Below are 19,068 nucleotides of genomic sequence, written 5' to 3' on the forward strand. Positions count from 1 at the left end.
TTTTGACATGTATGTCATATTTCCTGTAGCTTGATGTTTAGCAAGTTGAATCTTCATTGTCTGCGTAGAATAAATGATAAACAGGAATACAAAGTTAATCTTGGAACATCAGTGTTTCTGCTTTGTTTATTTATTATTTAATTTACTTTTTTATTGTTTTTTCTGTTTGTTTCAATTTTAATTTTTTCTTCTTCTTTGTCTGATTCAGTTGTGCCAGGCTTCGTCATGTCCAATCCTTGTTGAGAAACCCTGGAGAGACAGACTCTACTAAACCAGATGCTATCCTCTGTATCTTGGGTATCGACTGCAGGTAGGCAAAAATCATTTATAATTATTATTCACTGACAAATAGTGTTCTTACAATAATAATGCTCGAATTATATTTTATTCTTGACATATCAGGGCTAATGACTTCAGGGGGTGTTTCACAAAGACTAAGATCAAATTTAAGTTGGACTTAACTATGGCAGGCCATTCCCCATTCATAACACTGTTTGCTCTCACCATTTACTGGCATAGGTTTCTCAAGGGACGTACAAATGATGGTCACAAATCTACAGAATTTATATTTTTTTATATCATTATTGAAGGAAAAAAAATGTATCTAAAGATCATAATGGTGAGAGCAACCAGTGGCATGAATGACCTGCTATAGTGAAGTCTAACTTAATGTTGATCTTTGTCTTTGTGAAACACCCCCTGGATGTATTAATTATTTATTCAGATCAAAATAACATCATTTTTGTTTTACTGCTGGAAATTCTAGAGCATTTCTTGTATCCTAGAGTCATTATAATATTCATTTGACACTATATTTATTATTTGTTCATTATGTTTAAAACTCTGATATAGGTACAATGAAGGCAGCAGAGAACTTGCAAACTACCTTCTGTTTGGATTCTTTGACACTCGGCAGGCAGAGCTTGAAAGGTTTGTTTCTCCGCTTGGTGTTCAACATATTATTTGAGAAATTATTTGAGATTCAAATTCTTGTAGGATTAGACAGAATGTTGTGGGAGGAAGAAAGGTATACAATGAGTCCTAGAAAAAAACGAAACCAAGAATTATAGATTTTTTATAATAACTTAATCAATATTATGATTAACAAATGACACATATTTGTAAAGCTTAGATCCTCCTCTTTCATTTGATGCAACTTATATGATACATATTTCACGCATGAGTGATTAAAAACAATTTCAAGAAAGGGTACCAAAAAGTCATTTGGCAAGCGGTATCTGAATTCCAAAGAGAAAATCACATTTCTAGAAATTTCATTTTCTGCCCTTTCATACATGTATGACACCTCAATGAGCCAGGAATAACAAAGTTCTGTTTGTTTAAAGTAATGCTTGCATTTCCATTATTTTATTAAAGGAATCCGATCCACTGGCTGTCTGCCCTAACAACAAAGAAGACTAAAGACTTCATGCATGGCTGATTGTCAATGAAACAGAGTTTGATGTTTGTTGTTACGGCAGGCAGCCAGTGAAAACTAATTTGTTTGCACTGTATAGACAATGGATAATTGTGATCTTATGATATGGATGATTATGAGATTGATATGAGGGATTATAAGTTGTTAAGCCAGTGTTAGTGATTTTTTCCAATAAGATGATAATAAAACCAAACCATCTTTATGATCTATTGACATTAACATAAATTCTTGACTTGAAAACTACTTTGTGGTAAATGTGATTTGAATGATTATCATCTACAGTACATGTGTTCTTGCCAGTGTGTATTAAAGTAATGAGATGAATTTAATACATTTTGGCCTTCTACAAAATGTCCCACATCACATGTAAAACCGACTCAATTTTGCAACTTTATACCATTCCATGATATATGCACGTTACCAGCGCAATACAAACCAAATCAATGTGCAATCTAAATTGGAAATATAACTCAATGCTCATAGCATGTTCTGTACACAATAGCTATGTTGCATGGTTACAAGGTTTCAGCACATTTCCTTGATATCAGTAATGGCTCCTCTATTTAATTGCTCCTCTTTGTCATGCGGCTATCATATTTCATTAATGGGAGCACTAAAATGAAATCAATACATGTACATTTCACATGTCTTAAAGCAAAAGCAGATGTATTTCAAATGATTTTTACTTATAGATAGTCATGAAGTGTATTTTTCCAACAGTTTGCAATTGGCATTGTAAATAAAGAGACATTTAATGATGAGATACAATATAATAATAATAATAATATTTTGTTCTTTTATAGTGCATTTCATGTCTGTTGACATTTCAATGTGCTTTACAATATATACATATAATTATATAAAATATAACTAGATCATAAAGGAAGATGAGTAAACAGAAGCATATATATATATATATATATATATATATATATATATATTTATAATTATTAATGGGGCGTTGCAAGAAAGTTGAGTTGCGATCAATGGCAAATTTGCAGTTAATCGCAAGACTTACGCTTGAATTTGGGGATTCGCAATTGATTGCAACTTTTTTTCAACGCCCCTTGATTTTTTTCCTTTAACCCTGAACCATACACTATATACCTAACCCCAACTCTACCCCTCAACCTTACCTAAGACATAATTGCATCTCTTACCATAATCCTTTATCTTGAAATGAAACTTGTCGGTTTAGCAATGTCGGGTCACCAATATGGTATGAGATTAAAACAACCTTTCGGTTCTCAACAAATGATAGTATTTTCATGCATGGAGGCATTCTACAGTACAATGACTTTTGTTTTCAACCATGTGTGTATAATAAATTGCAATGTTGTTTTCACATGGTTTCAATGATTCCTTTTTATCATTGTCTTAATATAGTTCTGGTTTTGCAGAGGAAACGATCGATGGTAAGTTTGTGTAATTCAGTCTATGCACAGCTCTTAAGTATTTCCTTTAGTGCCAGATTGAAATGTCAACTCGTAAACAATTCAAGTTTTTATTTCCATGTTTCTAAACAGCTATTTAACAATTAATGGCAAGATTTCACTTTCTGAAAATAAAAGAAGCATTACAAGGCAAAAATTTGATGGGAAGCAAGGAAACCAAAAAAGAAACTAACACAACTGAAATTTCTCCCCCCCCCCCCATACACATGAATGTAAAGAGGTACATGTATAATTAAAGGTAAAGACCAGTATTGGAAACGCCCCAATTTCAAAAAATGAAATGGAAGCTCTCATTACCAATCATGTGAAAGAATATGTTTTGACTAATACATGATGATAAAAACTTTGCCGGGAAACCGCCTACTAATTCATATATTTGGTAAATTTGTTTCTCTCATGGTCTGTGAGAGATATAGGGTAGTCCCATATACATCTTTCTGTGTATAGTGCTTGTAACTTTACGAAGAATGGGCCAAATTTCTTATCATTTTGATGATTCCAGAACCTTGCAGATGCTAGATGCTAGATGATCAACCTTTTCTGATCGATTCCACAACGTTTCTTTCACAATGCAATCGCATGACCATAACTGGTCTTTACCTTTAATGAATTACTGAACTGATGTCAACATACCATGCTTGTCCTCTTTTCTGATGGTACATAATTGATTATGTGATAAGGATCAATTGTCAAGTTTCTCCCCCACCCACCCCTCCCCCCCCCCCCCCACTTGCCCCAGTGAAACTTGTAGATTAAACAGTGTATCTTACTCTTGCATTGTACGCCCATATCTGAGACACGTTTTGCAACAAACAAGTATCGTCACAGAAAATGTCTTTCAGACAAACCTAGCAAGATCATATGCCAATACAAAAGGTAATTTCATTTTGGAAATGATGTACATTTACATAATCGTTTTCAATATTATCTTTTTTCTTCCATGAACGGACAGTCCTTCCCTGAGATAGATTTAAATCTGGTTTAAAAATAGGGGCGAGGTGAAGCGCTGTTATTTCCATGACTTGCTTGAATGCCTCGCGCAAGCCCTCGGCACCTCGTTTCGCTCAGATTTCTAAAACTTTTTTTTTTTAAACCTCACTTTTTATTTTGGCACTTACTATCACCCCTGGTTGTAGTGACATTCCCTTCATTACATGTATGTTCACACTTTTATTGGGGGGGGGGGGGGTGGGGGGAGGGGCTGGGGTAGGTGTTATCCTATTTTATTTTGAAATTTTGTAATAGATGATTCTCTTCTGTTTACGTCACTCTAAAGTGTCCCAAGGCACCTAGTGTAATGGTTTGTGATCCATTACCTTTGATGCCAATAACAGACCTTGGGATCAACCACCGACAGCAATACCATATGGAATACACACACCATTTAATCACAATTTCAATCATACTTGTATCTCCATTTCAACACCGTCCATGACCTTGCCGGTTCATGTATGAGTGGTAATTTTCTAACGGGCTTGACTAATATTTCCCCCTTGATTGTCGACGCCGGCCTGATAGCATCAGCTAGTGAACGACCTTTCATGAACTACAAGCAGCTCTTTGTGTCAGTGAAGAAGAGTATCTATGGATTTGAGGAGAGGAGTCAGAGCAAAATTTTTAAAAAGTCAGGAAAGAGAGAGAGGAAGAGGGAAGGAGAGAGTCGTAGAGAGAGAGAGAGAGAGAGGGGAGGGGGGTTGAAGGGAAAGAAAGAAAGAAAGAGAGAGGGAGGGAAGGGTGGGGTGGGGGGGGGGGGGGGTGGAGGGGTAGAAAGAAAGAAAGAAAGAGAGAGGGAGATATAGATACATGCACTTGGAGATATATAGATAATATAGATAGATATGTATACATGTATTATAGAGAGACACACACACACATTTTTTTTGTTCAAGGGAGAAAGAGAGTGAGAGAATGTAGAATAAAGATCGAGAAAGATGTATACATATCAAACTACTTTACACATGTAGGAGTATTAGGTTTGTAGAGATAAAGAAAATGATTTTAAAAGATGCTATAGGAGAAGTATTGCGATTTGTAGAAGTGGCTAAATGGATCATTTGGGAAGGAGTCAAAATCATTCATGGACTTTAATAATGCAACTTTCTTTCACCATCATATCAGGCCATATTTAGCTTGTAAAGAGAAATATGATTTTCCATATCAGTGATCTTCACACATTAAAGCCTAGTTAGGCCTCATTGACCCTCGTTAATGTCTGCAAGTTACGCAACTTTCCTTTTAATAATTTAATGAGGAGCCAAGACAAAAAACCCTCTCAAGGTACAATGTAGAATTTTACAATATCCTTGATTTCATGTAATGTGAATATACAAAGATGTATAATTTTACTCCTCAGTGATATTCACACATCAAATGATGAGAGGAAATTGTATCTAGTGGATGCCTGCCAAATTGGCAATTTATGTTAATGTGAATCTCAAATAAATGGCCGGTTCAATCTTGTTGAGTCTCGCTCAAAACAGTCTTGATAGGAGAAGAGGAAGAAGGAAGAGGAGGAATAAAGACAGGAGGAGAGGAAAGGTACTCATATTCAGAAAGAAATATAAATATGTAAAATAGCCTGACATTCAAAGGAACATTTGCTTTTCTAACTATAAAAACCATGAAATACTTGTTTCTTCAAACCATTTTAAATGATGCATACACTTTCATGGAATGTGATCACGACCATGAATCATTGTCTATTTTTCATGCGGAATATAAATAATCATACGAAGTTGGGTTTTTTCATGATGAACTGCATGTACAATAAAGGTCAAGTATGTTTGTCTCCCTATTGCGATAATGGAAATGTCTGAAGTGGAGCCGTGGAAATGTTTGAGGTGAAATACATGCGGGTCAAGTATTCTGTGGTATACATGATACATCTGTAAGAAGTTTCATTGCATGAATTGAAGATAAAAAAATATGATATTGAGGTGAAATATACAGTCAACAACTAAATTATTCATACCCTTTGTAAATGTGATGTATATTGTGTTATTTGTAACTAAAAAAATGACTGGCTGAATTAGGGCCTTTCTTGAATACTCTTAGGTGTTAGCTTTAATATGTCACATTCTCAAGAAACATAAATAGGGACAAATCAATTTTTTCACAAAATTGCAAAACTTGTTAAGGGTATGAAAAATTTAGTTTTTATATTTATGTGAGTCAAATTTGCAGTATAAAGCAGAAAGGGAAATACAGTCAAACCTGCTTTAGTGACCACCTGTCTACAAAGACCACCTGTCTACAAAGGCCACTTTTTGTGTTTCTCTTGGGTGGTCGCTATAGACGGGTTTGACTGTACTTGCATTGATGTAAAGAGAAGAGTCCAGGGACCCGTTTCTCAAAGCCCTTTTTCAATCACAAATGACAAAAATCAGTGACAAATCTGCTGATGACCAATCAGAAGCAAGGATTTCAGTAGCTTATAACAAAAACTGTCATTTGTCACTGATGACAAGTTTTGTGAAATGGGGCCTGATTACTACTCCTTTGCCTCAAGGTCTACGAGCAATTATAAATGAACTTTCAAGAGTCAGATAAATGGATTTTGTTTTTCTCCACTGTACTTCAATAGGGACACCCTTCATAGTTTATCATTTACCGTAGAACGTTCATGTTCTTTGGTTGACATTTCTGTTCACAATGAAGAAGAAGATAGATGAAATATAAGTACATTGTAGGTCAAGAAAGGAGTTTGAAATAAAAGAAATTAAAGCAGCATACTTAATACTATGTGAACATGTTCATTGTTCATAAGTGGATAAAGTTCACATTTAGTTTCCCACATCATATTAAAATGATAAAAACAAAAAACATAAACAGTATCATGCTCGTGTACATTGCTGATGTTCACAGTTAGTTTCTATATCATATCAAAAAAACAATATAAACAAAATCATAAACAGTCATTCATTTGCAGATTTAAAGAAAAAATCTAATATGACATATTCCAAAACTCCATTCATTTCAGAGAATGAAATGAAGAGATAGTACGAGAAGAGAAGAGACGTCATTACAATCAGAAATGACAAATTTTTGTCATCGTCCAATTGGCGAGATAAATTGCAAGTGTTCGTCGTGTCGTTTTGCCTTGCCAAATGGACGAAGGACAAGCCAACTAGAGCGATGAGGGGGTGATTTGGATAATGCGTGATTGAGGTTCTTCACCTGTGAAATAACTCAAGGTTTGGAGGGGTGATGGAAAGGGGGCGATGCACTCTTGGGGCTGGCTTCTGATTTCTCTGGGGACTCGTCCAAGATTGGAGAGAGAAACGCGCCACAACCTGAGATAATCATTAGGCTACGCTCGAGTACCGTCGGAGCTGTTCACATCGAGGGATAGTTCATCGTTTGAAATCTCGTTTTGTTTGAGAGCATTCTTGTGTGTGAGTAGAAGGAGCTTTGTGAGTGTTCAGATGGATATAGAATAGGATCTACATGTATGATTATCTTCGTTAGGCTATCTTGAGTATCGTCGGAGCTGTTCACATCGAGGTGTAGTTCATCGTTGAAATCACGTTTTGTTTGATAGCATTCTTGTGTGTCAATAGAAGGAGCTTTGTGAGTGTTCAGATGGATATAGAATAGGATCTATGATCATCTTCATTGGGCTACACTCGAGTACCATTGGAGCTGTTCACATTGAGGGATGGTTCATCGTATGAAATCATGTTTTGTTTGATAGCATTCTTGTGTGTGAGTAGAAGGAGCTTTGTGAGTGTTCAGATGGATATAGATTAGGATCTATGATCATCTTCGTTAGGCTATCTTGAGTACCGTCGGAGCTGTTCACATCGAGGTGTAGTTCATCATTTGAAATCACGTTTTGTTTGATAGCATTCTTGTGTGTGAGTAGAAGGAGCTTTGTGAGTGTTCAGATGGATATAGACTAGGATGTACAGTATTGCTTGAAATAAAGTAGACACATTACCACCAAGTCACACCAAGATCTATGGGATAATGCATGCAGTCACGCGTGACACAGTGTGAGACTGTCAACTTTATTCCAAGCAATGCTGCATGATCATCTCCATTAGACTATCCTCGAGTACCATCAGAGCTGTTCATATGGAGGGGTAATTCATTGTTTGAAATCACGTTTTTTTTTAATAGAAGGAGCTATGTCAGAGTTCAGATGGATATATACTAGGATTTATGCTCCTAGGGACCTAGAATAATCATGAACACAATGATGTTTACATAAACTGCTCAGAAACGTACATGTATCAAGTGCTATACAAATGTGACATTGATTTTCAGTGAGTTCATATCTTGACATGATTCAGTGCTGGGAGTAACATGTGTATTGTGATGGAAAGTATCCACTGTATACATGCATTGATTAGTGGCTAGTTTGACCCTATTCAGATGGAAGGAAACAAGAATTGCATGTATTAGCAGTTGTAGTGTGTTCACATCTAAGCATGATTCATCATTTTAAGGAATGTTTCTTTGAGAGCATATTCTTATGTTTCGAGAGTTGCAGGTTGTTCACTGTTCAGTTGAAGTAAGATATGGATCATGATTACTGTAAAAGCAGAAATATTGTGTCATGAAACCTTTTTTGTGATTAAGAAAGAAGAAAAAAAGGTTTTCTCTTTGGCAAATATGAACTGCTTGCACAACATTTCATTCAAAAATCTCTCATTGTACAGTTTCTATGATGGCCACACAAAGGCATGTTTAAAGGCATCGTCCAAAGTCATGTTTTGTCACAAGGTATCTTTGTATACATATGTTTTAAGAGTTGTTTCTCTGACCCTATTCGGATGGCAGTGAGTTCACATGATGAAGTATCACACAAAAATATGTTTTTTAGGAGAGCATCTTCATTTTGAGGGCCTCATTTCTGACCCTGTTCAGATAGATATGACCAAGTGTTCTTATTAATATGGTACTTCTCAATTTGATGTTTTCTGTTACATTTTCAAACCATCGTTGTATGCAGTTATAGTACAAGCTTGAGCTTGGACTATAGATGGAGGTGTACATGTATAGCAGTGCATCTTACGTGATAGCATAATTCATCATTGTTTAACCCAGTACTGAATTTTTACAGGTGGCTAAGCCAGTAGAGAATCTGCATGTCGAAACAAAGATCATGGGTTCAAAAACCAAAACTGGTTCTAGCAGATGACCGTAACATCCATTGTGTATTATTAAATTAATTCCCTTTAATGCTAGATGCATGCTAGATTAAAATGGAAAACACTCTGTCCCTTGGATAAGACATCAAATGGAGGCTCTTACTCGCCACTCACCACTTATACGTGTTAACAACCAATTGCACTCTCCAGAAAAGAGTAGGGGAAACCCCCCCCCCCATGTAATGTACATCATCACATCCCAATCATTTGTAACTGGAGGAGAAAGGGTTGTATGGTAATGAACTTCACTTATCCCCTCCCGGGCACCAGAATACATGAAACATGAATACATGAAATGATATTAAATAATGACGATAATAGTATGTGCTGGAGGGGAAGGGCCTATGGAAATGCATTTACCTACATAGTAGGGGACTAGAATAATCATGACCACAATGTTTTTACATAAAGCGCTTAGAAACGTAGTATTAAAGATAAAGTTGAGTTCCGGTCATGGCGATTTGGCCCAGTCTTGGTAAAGTAACAAGCACTGTACACAAAAAGATGTATATGGGACTACATAAACGGTGTCGGGGGCTACTAACCTTGATTTCCTTATCTTTCTATGCTCATTACTCAGTCATTGTACATTTTCTACCAAAATTATTCGGCAAATGACATTTATTTGTAATATTGAACATTCAGTGTAAGTTTCGTTTGATTCTGTGAGAATTTATTTTCTCTTTTTACCAGAACTCAAGTTTATCTTTAAGCGCTATACAATATGACTATTATTGTTATTATTATGTGGTCGTGAATTGTCGTTTCTAGTGGTGTTTTGTTTCAAGGCATCCATGCATGTTTAAGCTGGTTTGACCCTTTTATAATTGAGGTGATGAACTGCTTGTACATGTATCATCTGCTGAGAGCCTGGGTGTGTGTTTACACATATCCTTCTATGCATAATTATCAAATGATGAAGTTAGGTCATAATCAAAAGATTGGTTGAGGGTGGACATATGACCAGGGGGTGTTTCACAAAGATCCTAAGTAGAACTTAACTCTAAGTTGGACTTAAAAATTATGGACAGCCATTGGAGTCTTTAAATGAAATATATTCAAAAGCAGAAATTCAAGTATTTTAGACTTTTTATTAATTCCACATCCAGAACATGAAATCTCCTTGATGATAGAAAATATGAATGATTTCAATAAACAATGAATGCCTTGCAAAATAACTTTTACAAAATATTTTCAAAGATGCTAATGGCTTTCCATATTTTTTAAGTCCAACTTAGAGATAAGTTGAACTTAGGATCTTTGTGAAACACCCCCCAGGCATTAAAGATTCCCTAGTGTGTGATGACCGGTCATTAGAAAGTGATAATGACCAGTCATTAGTATTTTCTGATGAGCGACTGGTTAATCATCAAGAAAGGAAACTATTTTGAAAGTTGACCCTAGATCTATGGAATTTTGGATGAGCGTGATTTGTGAAATGGCAAGAATCTGTGTCATCATTTCTAAGACAAATAATACTCATTTTATGCTTAGCCAATAGTATACTGCCTCCCTTTGGTATATTTACCTTTGCAACACTCCAAACACCTTCGGATTTCGCCTCAACTATCGGACTGTTCTTAAGGGTACCTTGCATTAATAATTCATATGCCCTCACTGATTTATATCATTTTTTCATTTGCATGTAAAGTGACCCGGTAACGTTGCCTGAGATTCTGAAACAAAATCCTTGATTTAGGTCATGCTGCAATCATAATAATTATAAACCTTTAGGTCAGTCAGGAATCTCATGACTTTTACAAGCCGATCTCCTGTCTGATTATCAAGATATTTATGATTGGAAATCGAAATTTCATGTTTTTGATTTCCAAACTGTTTTTGACTACAGTCTATTGGGGAAAATGAGTATGGTAAAAACCAGTCACTCAAATCACTCAAAGATTTTTAATTTTTTGAGTATCTTCATGATCATTTTGAAGCACAATTTTTGTTAGGGCTTCAATACTACACCATATCACAGACACTGATAACACGTAGGGCCATGCATCTCAGATTTAACATTGTTAAACAATGCCTTTAAAGGAAACCAAAACCTTCATACTAAGTTACTTTTATTGTAAAGTTTAAGATATTTGAAAAATATCAGTGAAAATTTGAACAAAATCGGGCAAGGAATAAGGAAGTAAGAGCTTTTTGAAATGACTAGTCACCAGAGGGCGGTATTCAATTTGATGACATCATCTGTGAACAACTCTCCATGCCTTTTGTACATCAAATTTCATGTTTTTCCTTCTTTCTTGTGATTGAGATAATGTACTCCCCCGAAAGCAAGATATAGAATGCAAAATGATATTCTACTTCACATGTTATGAAGTCGGATCAAGAACACAAATAATTGGTTTCCTTTAATGACCTTTTGACTCTTTACAGATGGTACGTGTTTATTGTGCTGTTTACCTGTCAATCAATATTTAATGTTTTTGCATTGTTAGGGTCATGGTATGATTCAGTACAATTAAAACATAAAGTGGCGTATGTGCAGGTCATAATGTATCTTGGTAACAATGAAAAGTCTCATCCTATTGTTCAAGCATACAATGAATGGGTTTGCTTCAGCATGTTATCAGCATTTTTAGACCCTGATATTTCATCTGTATGCTCTATGCAATATGGTGCTCTGTGATGTAGATCATAGTAATCAATCATTTTAATAGGTTGTGTCTTATTGTGCTGATTTCACATATTAGTGGATGTGGGTTTTGATTGATGCCTGTGGGCGCATGGGACTGATAATGTATGTCTGATGATGATCATGAGGCAAACACATGCCATACATGCAGTCTGTCCATTAAAGGCATTGTTTAACAATATTTCAGTTTTACAAATCTGAGATGCTTGGCCCTACGTGTTATCAGTGTCTGTGATATGGTGTAAAAATATTGAAGCCCTAAAACATTGCGCTTCAAAATGATCATGAAGTGGCTCAAAAAAGTAAAAATCTTTGAGTGACCGGTTTTACCATACTAATTTCCCCAATAGACTGTAGTGTTATAAAAACCATTGGGAAAACGTTTTTTGAAATTAATATCTTGATAATCAGACAGGCGATCGGCTTAAAAGTCATGGGATTCCTGACTGACATAAAGGTTTATAATCATGATTGCAGCATGAGCTTAATCTTAGATTTAGTTTTAGAATCTGAAGCAAAGATACCCAATCCATTTAATAACAAAATAAATAATCAGAAGTGGCATTGTGTTGAGCTGATAGATTTGAATTTGATATCGGTGTATCCAAGGAATAGCTATGTTTTTTACAACATACATTTACTATCGCTAGAATGCAGAGGCTATAAGCACTAGCAGTTTGATAGTAAGAAGTTATGTTCCAGCAGGGCTTGTAGTATCTGGAATTTATTTGTACAGCGAGACATATTTTTTTATTACAGGGAGAAAGGATGTTTTGTTCATAATTATATGAAATTCCCTTTAATAGCAAATCTATGACTTGGTTTGCATCTCAAAGGAAGCATAGTTAAGATTTCTTTCAATACTAGCTCTCCCCTCCTACCTATCTATTTCCTCCTTTTGTACAGTTTTAATCAGTTTACAGTTGCGATTCTTGCTCTCGATTACAATAAGAATTTCTTAAAAAATGACACTCTAAAATAGAGTTGATTAAATTTTGTTGATTGCATGAAGCACTTGACACTGATAATCCTTTTGAGTCTAACTCTTTACAAATAACAACTTTGAATAATATTTTTGTTTCTAGAATTAGAGTTAAATGCGCTTTCCAAACAAACTTCTCTTTTCATTTACTCTCAAGTGCTGTCAGGTGAAACTACTTGTAGTTAGCTTTCCCATGAGCATCCAAAATACAAGCCCCCCCCCCCCCCCCCCCAAAAAAAAAAAAAAAAAAAAATTGGTCTACTGAACATCCTTTCCCCACAATGGGCTGGATTATTTTTTTTTTTCTTCATGAAATTATGGCATAAACATGCACTACAATATGAGCATATGGTATTATATATTAATCAAGTTCATGGACTCTGATTCGTCACAAACATACGGTACAGATTATTCTTTTTTATTCATTTCTTGCAGAATGAAATTAGCAAGTCCTAAATTGCAGATTTGTATTAGTTTGAACTGCATTCATGAACCTGCATATTTCCTTATTATTTTAAAATCTATTTGCAAAGTTGTAGAAAAATATTGAAAAGTTTCACGACCTTTCACTTCAGATTGCACAATTCGTGATTTCCTGAAATGTGTTTCGTACACATGTTTTTTTTTGGCACAGATCAATATTTTGTATCAATTTTTGGCAGAATGAAATTAGCAAGTCAGTAAATTGCAGTTTTTTTATAGTTTGAACTGCATTGATGAACCTGCATATTTCTTTATTATTTTAATATCTCTCTGCAAAGTTGTAAAAAAAAAAAGTTTCACAACCTTTCACTTCAGATTGCAAAATGCGGATTCCCTGAAATATGTCCCGTACACATACAACGTGTCTTTTATCGATTTTCATCAAAAAATGAAAATCTCTTGACATGACTACCGTTTGTTTTGGAATACCACCATTAGTTAGATACCATCCTCGTTTATCGAAAGGCAAAGTTTTGTCAGTGTTCAGATGGTGGTAGACTAGAATTCATAATCAATTTTATAATATATATGTATGGAGAGTTTTCATTTGTGGATGAAATAGAAGACTTACATACATATGTCATACAGTATACAGAATTGCTCTAATATGCATATAACTTGCATGGATCTATTATGATAGTCTTAAACTGAGTAAATAATGATATTAACAAATGATGAATCTTTTATAGTACCGGTACATTTTTCTAATAGAAGGAAATGCATATTAGCAATGTGCTTTACATACCAATTAGTTTTCTACATGACTAACATACAGTACAAGCTTTAAATGAAGATAAATGATTTATAATCCCTTTTATTTGTCTTTTTATTCCCTAGATCTCATGTTTGTGATCAAGAAGAATAGCATCCACGTGTACTGCAACCCCACCAACTACTGTTACCTCCTGCCTTATGTAGCCCACTGGCCAGGCTTGAGGTTCCATCTTATGACAGAGGCCGAGGTAAGTTTGGTATTTAAAGAGGGGGGGGGGGGGTCAGGGGGCAGGGGTGCAACCCCACCAACTACTACTACCTCCTGCCTTATGTAGCCCACTGGCCAGGCTTGAGGTTCCATCTTATGACAGAGGCTGAGGTAAGTTTGGTATTTAAAGGGAGGTCAAGGGGCAGGGGTGCAACCCCATCAACTACTAATACCTCCTGCCTTAATATGTAACCCACTGGCCAGGTTCACAATTTATTTATTTTTTATTTTTTATTTTTTAATTATTATTTTTTAATTTCTATTTTTATTATTATTTCTATTTTTTTTTTTTTTTTTTTTTTTTTTTTTTTGGGGGGGGGGGGGGGGGGGAGGGGTTCAGAGGTTGGAGGGTGCAACTTCATTAGATCTACTACTACGTCCTGTCATGTGCAGCCTGAGACTGAGGTTATAAAAGAGGTTGTATTTTATTTTTTTATGGGGGAGGGGCAGTGGGAAGGGGTGTCACGCCACACCACCTACTACCACGTCCTGCCTGACATGTATGTAGCCCACTCACCAGGGTTAAGATTTTAGATTGTATCTTATGACAGAGGCCAAGGCAGGATAGATACATTTTTTTTGAAGGGAGGGTTTACCGTATTCTTGAAGTGCCCATATGCTAATAAGGGGGATGCCTTGAGCCTCTCACCCCTTTAGTCTGCTGTGGGACAATTATTCTTTTACGTTCAAATGGAAATTTGCCAATACTATATAGCTACAGTAATCTCCTTGATCCCCTGTATATCTCAAAATATTCTCCCATTCCCCCTTGGATACGACTATTGTTGAATTTGTTTATTAAATACTATAGTATTAATGACTGCTTTGAGAGAAATATTTGTTTTTATACGCTCAAGGGAAGGTTAGAATTGTGCTATTACCCGAGGCATGCCGAGGGCAATAGCCCAATTTTAACCTTCCCGAGAGCGTATAAAAACAACTATTTCTCGAATATTAAAGAAGTCATTAATACTTTTATATGCCAAAAAAAAATAGACTAAAAAATAAAAAATAAAAAATGATTTTTTTTTGTCGAAGATGGGATTCGATCTCTTGCGTACAAAAGGTGATGTAACTAAAATCAGCGCCTTAAACCGCTCGGCCATCGCACTCTGTCACCATATCTAGCAGTTTTCTCTAATATATGGGTCATTCCATCGGGTTGGGTCTTTTCAGCATTTTCACGTGTTTGAATGTTTAGAAGCTATTTACTCAAATTTGAATGTATTTTTAGAAAAATAAAAGTATGTTATATTGAAGAGTAATGTAGTACAGAATAAATAAACATGAAAACAGAAACTTCTTCATCATATTTTTTTTTTGGTGAGAGTTTTACTACCGATGTCTCAGCGATTTTGAGGGTGAAAGTTGTGACATGAAAACATGTCATTTTCATGAACTTATTTCTGGAAAAAAGTTCATCATAATGCAATGTTTCCTATTTAAAACATGTCACCTTTAGTACCCCTACTATGTCTGAGAAGCTCAAGTGAAATGTGCAAAAAATCGGCAAGTTATTTCATATTGAAAAAACACAATACCTACGTTACCAACGATGTCCTAGGCACTTTTTTCGTAACGGCGGTAATTCTAGCATTTTACACAAATTTAGCAGGATATTTTCTCAGAAAGTTTCATCTTATTAGGAAGGTACAACCCCTCATGAACATATGTAGAAAGAATGATGATTAAATCGGTCGGTAAATATAAGAAAACAATTAATTTACCGCGAAAATCGGGCGCGATGTCCTTCGTAATTTGGTAACGTAGGTGTGAAATTACGGTGTTTGAGATATAAACCAGCCCGCTAGCTTCAGTTTTCGGTGTTAAAATGACCTGCTAGTTATTCACGAATGCGCAGAACATGTTTTTTGCCGGACTGCGACGACCTACCCCTACAGTGCAACCACAAACGTGAAGATGTCTTTGTAACGTGGTGCAGCCATTTTCGCCCGTCAGCGCCCAAATTGGTACGTAATATGTTTTTTAAGTTATTTTTATGGCCCGAATTATTATCATGGACAATGAAATTCCATGTTTTAAAAATGTAATTCTGTTTTAAATTGTGTTATTTTCAACTTAAACCGGTTTTCAAACCATCACATGTGATTGAATATTTTACTGTTGTCCCACATACTGATATATGTGTTATAACGAAACAAGCAAAATCAATGCCGGACTTTTACCCTTAAAAAGCTAGTTTCTTAAACAGAAATTGAATTTAGTTATAAGAATCCCGTAAATAATGATATTCATGATGTTCCTACACCTCAGATTTTTTCTGACAAGTTTTAAATTAATTAATATTATTTATATGGTGCCATTAATTGTCATTGAACAATGATGGCTAAGCCTAACGAAAAACACAAGTTATTGAACATTGCTTCCTTCAAGTTAGGAAGTTCAATCTGAGACCCGAAATACACAACTTTTTGGGCACAAAAGGGGGTTGAGGGTTGGGGTTGAGATAGAGAAGAATGGGTTAAAGGGGGAGGGCACCCCCCCCCCCCCCCTCTGATTCAATTAAAATTGGATACATAATAATGTAATGAGCCTTTTTTTTTTTTTAATATAATTTTTTTAAATTTTTTTTTATAAATTAAATAATCATTGATCTGGCTCCCCTTTCCCCTCATCCAAAGGTTGAAGTGAGGGATAAGGGGCTTCAACACCTTCCCTCCCCCTCCAAATAATGATAAATAACAAATATAATTTTTTAACAAAAATTTATAATTCAACACAAATATTAAACTTAAAAGAAAAATCAAAACGAACAACCAATAATAATACCTACTTCTATTTGGGCATGCAACGAGCCAAAAGTGAGGAACTCCCTATCCACCTTGCAATCCTCTGTCTAGTTGTTCCAATCTTAATTCTTACAATTTGATTTTACAACAGATCTAGATAGAAGTACTTGATAATTGCAAACACAACACACGTTTGAACTGAAAAATCACAGAAACAGTTTACAGTTTTGTTTTATTTTTATCTCATTTAATATTCTTTACTCATTGGTTTTTATTTATTTCTTTTCATGCATATTTATTAGATTGCTGCATCCATTTCATTCATGGCTCCTATACCTCCCTTGAGGATTCAGCTCCGGCAGAGATCAAGAGAGCAGGCAAAATGACCAGTCATCTAAACCTTCCTGGAAAACAAAGATCTTTCCAATCTAATCACTATTTTGAAGAAGATATAAAGTTGTTCATTGATATCTATCAATATACCTCTTGTATGAATACTGTTTTAATTTACTGATCAAGGGATAAAATATATTTCAGATGACATTTGATGTAGTCTGTCATTTTTCAATGAGTATAAGAGGATAGTTACTCTAATATCATACTGATGTTACTCGGACATGATGTCCGTGTAACATAGGTAACTGGAGGTGTTGAGGTGAATATAGACCATAAATCTTGCAGGTTTCCTTTCAATTGTGTTATCATCTCATTAAATATGTTTCATGCATCAATTAATTAGCACATTTCATGGAATGTAGCCAAGATTTTCTATGCAAGAGAAAAGATTACCCTTTAGAAAAAAACATGATCTGAAGATTGCTAGTTCCTCATTTGTTTCATGTTTATAAATTGATATAATGTTGCTGTGTTCAAGTTTTAAGTATTCTAAACTATTGCTCCCATCATCTAAATGTTTTCCACACACAAAAAAGTGGAGTACAGACTGTGACAAAGTTTCAGATCAGAAAATAAATGAGCAAGTAAAAAAAAGATGTCCTTGTAACGTTGGTTTTTGGTGTGTCTGTTTTTGCATTTTAAATGAAAGTGTGCGAAGGAATACACACAATTCCAGTGGAATCTTTTGAAGAATGGGTGTTAAAAACAGGATATAACAATAAACAAATTATTCAACAACTCTGAATTTTGAACCTTCATGTCACAATTTATGACCCAACCCGATGGAATGACCCATATACATTAAAAAAGATTGAAAACGGCTTCGCGTGGTGGATGCTTCGCCGCTGCTCCATTGAACGGGCCCTTCTTTTACTTTTACTTTTGCAATGCATATTGGCACGAACTTAGATCAAGATCTATCGGCAGATGTTGTTTTTTTGTTTTTGGAAGTTTATTTTCGTCTTCATGACAACAATGCAAGATAAAATTGTCGGTAAAATCGATCGAGATTCAATTGTATTGAAATTACCGACCAATTCTTCGCACACGTACGGTATCCTCGATCGCTCAGACCATTTTTTAACATGTTAACCTATGGGGTAACCATGGAGACTGAACTATTTTCCCGGTAACCATGGTTACTGGGATTTTAGAACTGTTTTAACCATGGTTACTGGGAATTTTACAGAAATAGTTAAAGTTTATGAATGCAATTTCGACCAATCAGATGGCTGGATTTCTTAAGTGAGGTATATAAAAAATTATAATTGCATAGGCAGTAGTGGTTGACATCCATTGAGTATGTTTCTAGTGTGATGGAGTTGAGCTCTTTTCGTCTACAGTCATCTAATCATGCTAATGCAAACAGTGAAGCAATATTTCTTTTTCCAGACCTAACATTCATTTTTCATTTGATATTGCACTTATAGGTTAATGTACTTTTCATATGTTATTCTTCCATGCAGCATTAATCAGGAACATGCCATTTTGCAGAAATTCTTTTACACTCCTTTTCTCATTTTAATAATACATCCCTATCCCTTGATGATATGCACTATTGAAGTCGCACATTGATACATGGAATTTGTTTAAGAAAAAAGGAAGGACCATTTGGAAAAAATTTATGGCAATATCAAGATAGTAAAAACACTTTATATCAATATTTGCTCATTGTTCATTTGTTTATGTTCATTTGCATCTATATGTTTGTTGTTGTTTTTTTGGTTAATTTTAGAAGTTGTCATATTTACCGGTATTTTAAAAACTTGTTTTCTTCT

General features: G+C 35.1%; 1 protein-coding gene across 1 annotated transcript in view; it reads left to right on the plus strand.

Moving 5' to 3' along the window:
• The window catches only part of LOC105440202 (uncharacterized protein C20orf194), a 62,388-nt gene that overhangs the window by 4,684 nt on the left and 38,636 nt on the right, over window positions 1-19,068 (plus strand). The window contains exons 2-5 of the mRNA XM_030985531.1: window positions 209-310; window positions 853-930; window positions 2,825-2,853; window positions 14,000-14,124. Of these exons, the coding sequence (XP_030841391.1) occupies window positions 209-310; window positions 853-930; window positions 2,825-2,853; window positions 14,000-14,124 (334 nt within the window). The remainder of the gene's footprint in view (window positions 1-208; window positions 311-852; window positions 931-2,824; window positions 2,854-13,999; window positions 14,125-19,068) is intronic.

The sequence above is a fragment of the Strongylocentrotus purpuratus genome, unplaced genomic scaffold (assembly GCF_000002235.5).
Source record: "Strongylocentrotus purpuratus isolate Spur 01 unplaced genomic scaffold, Spur_5.0 spur5_scaffold_15, whole genome shotgun sequence".
Classification (NCBI taxonomy): Eukaryota; Metazoa; Echinodermata; class Echinoidea; order Camarodonta; family Strongylocentrotidae; genus Strongylocentrotus; species Strongylocentrotus purpuratus.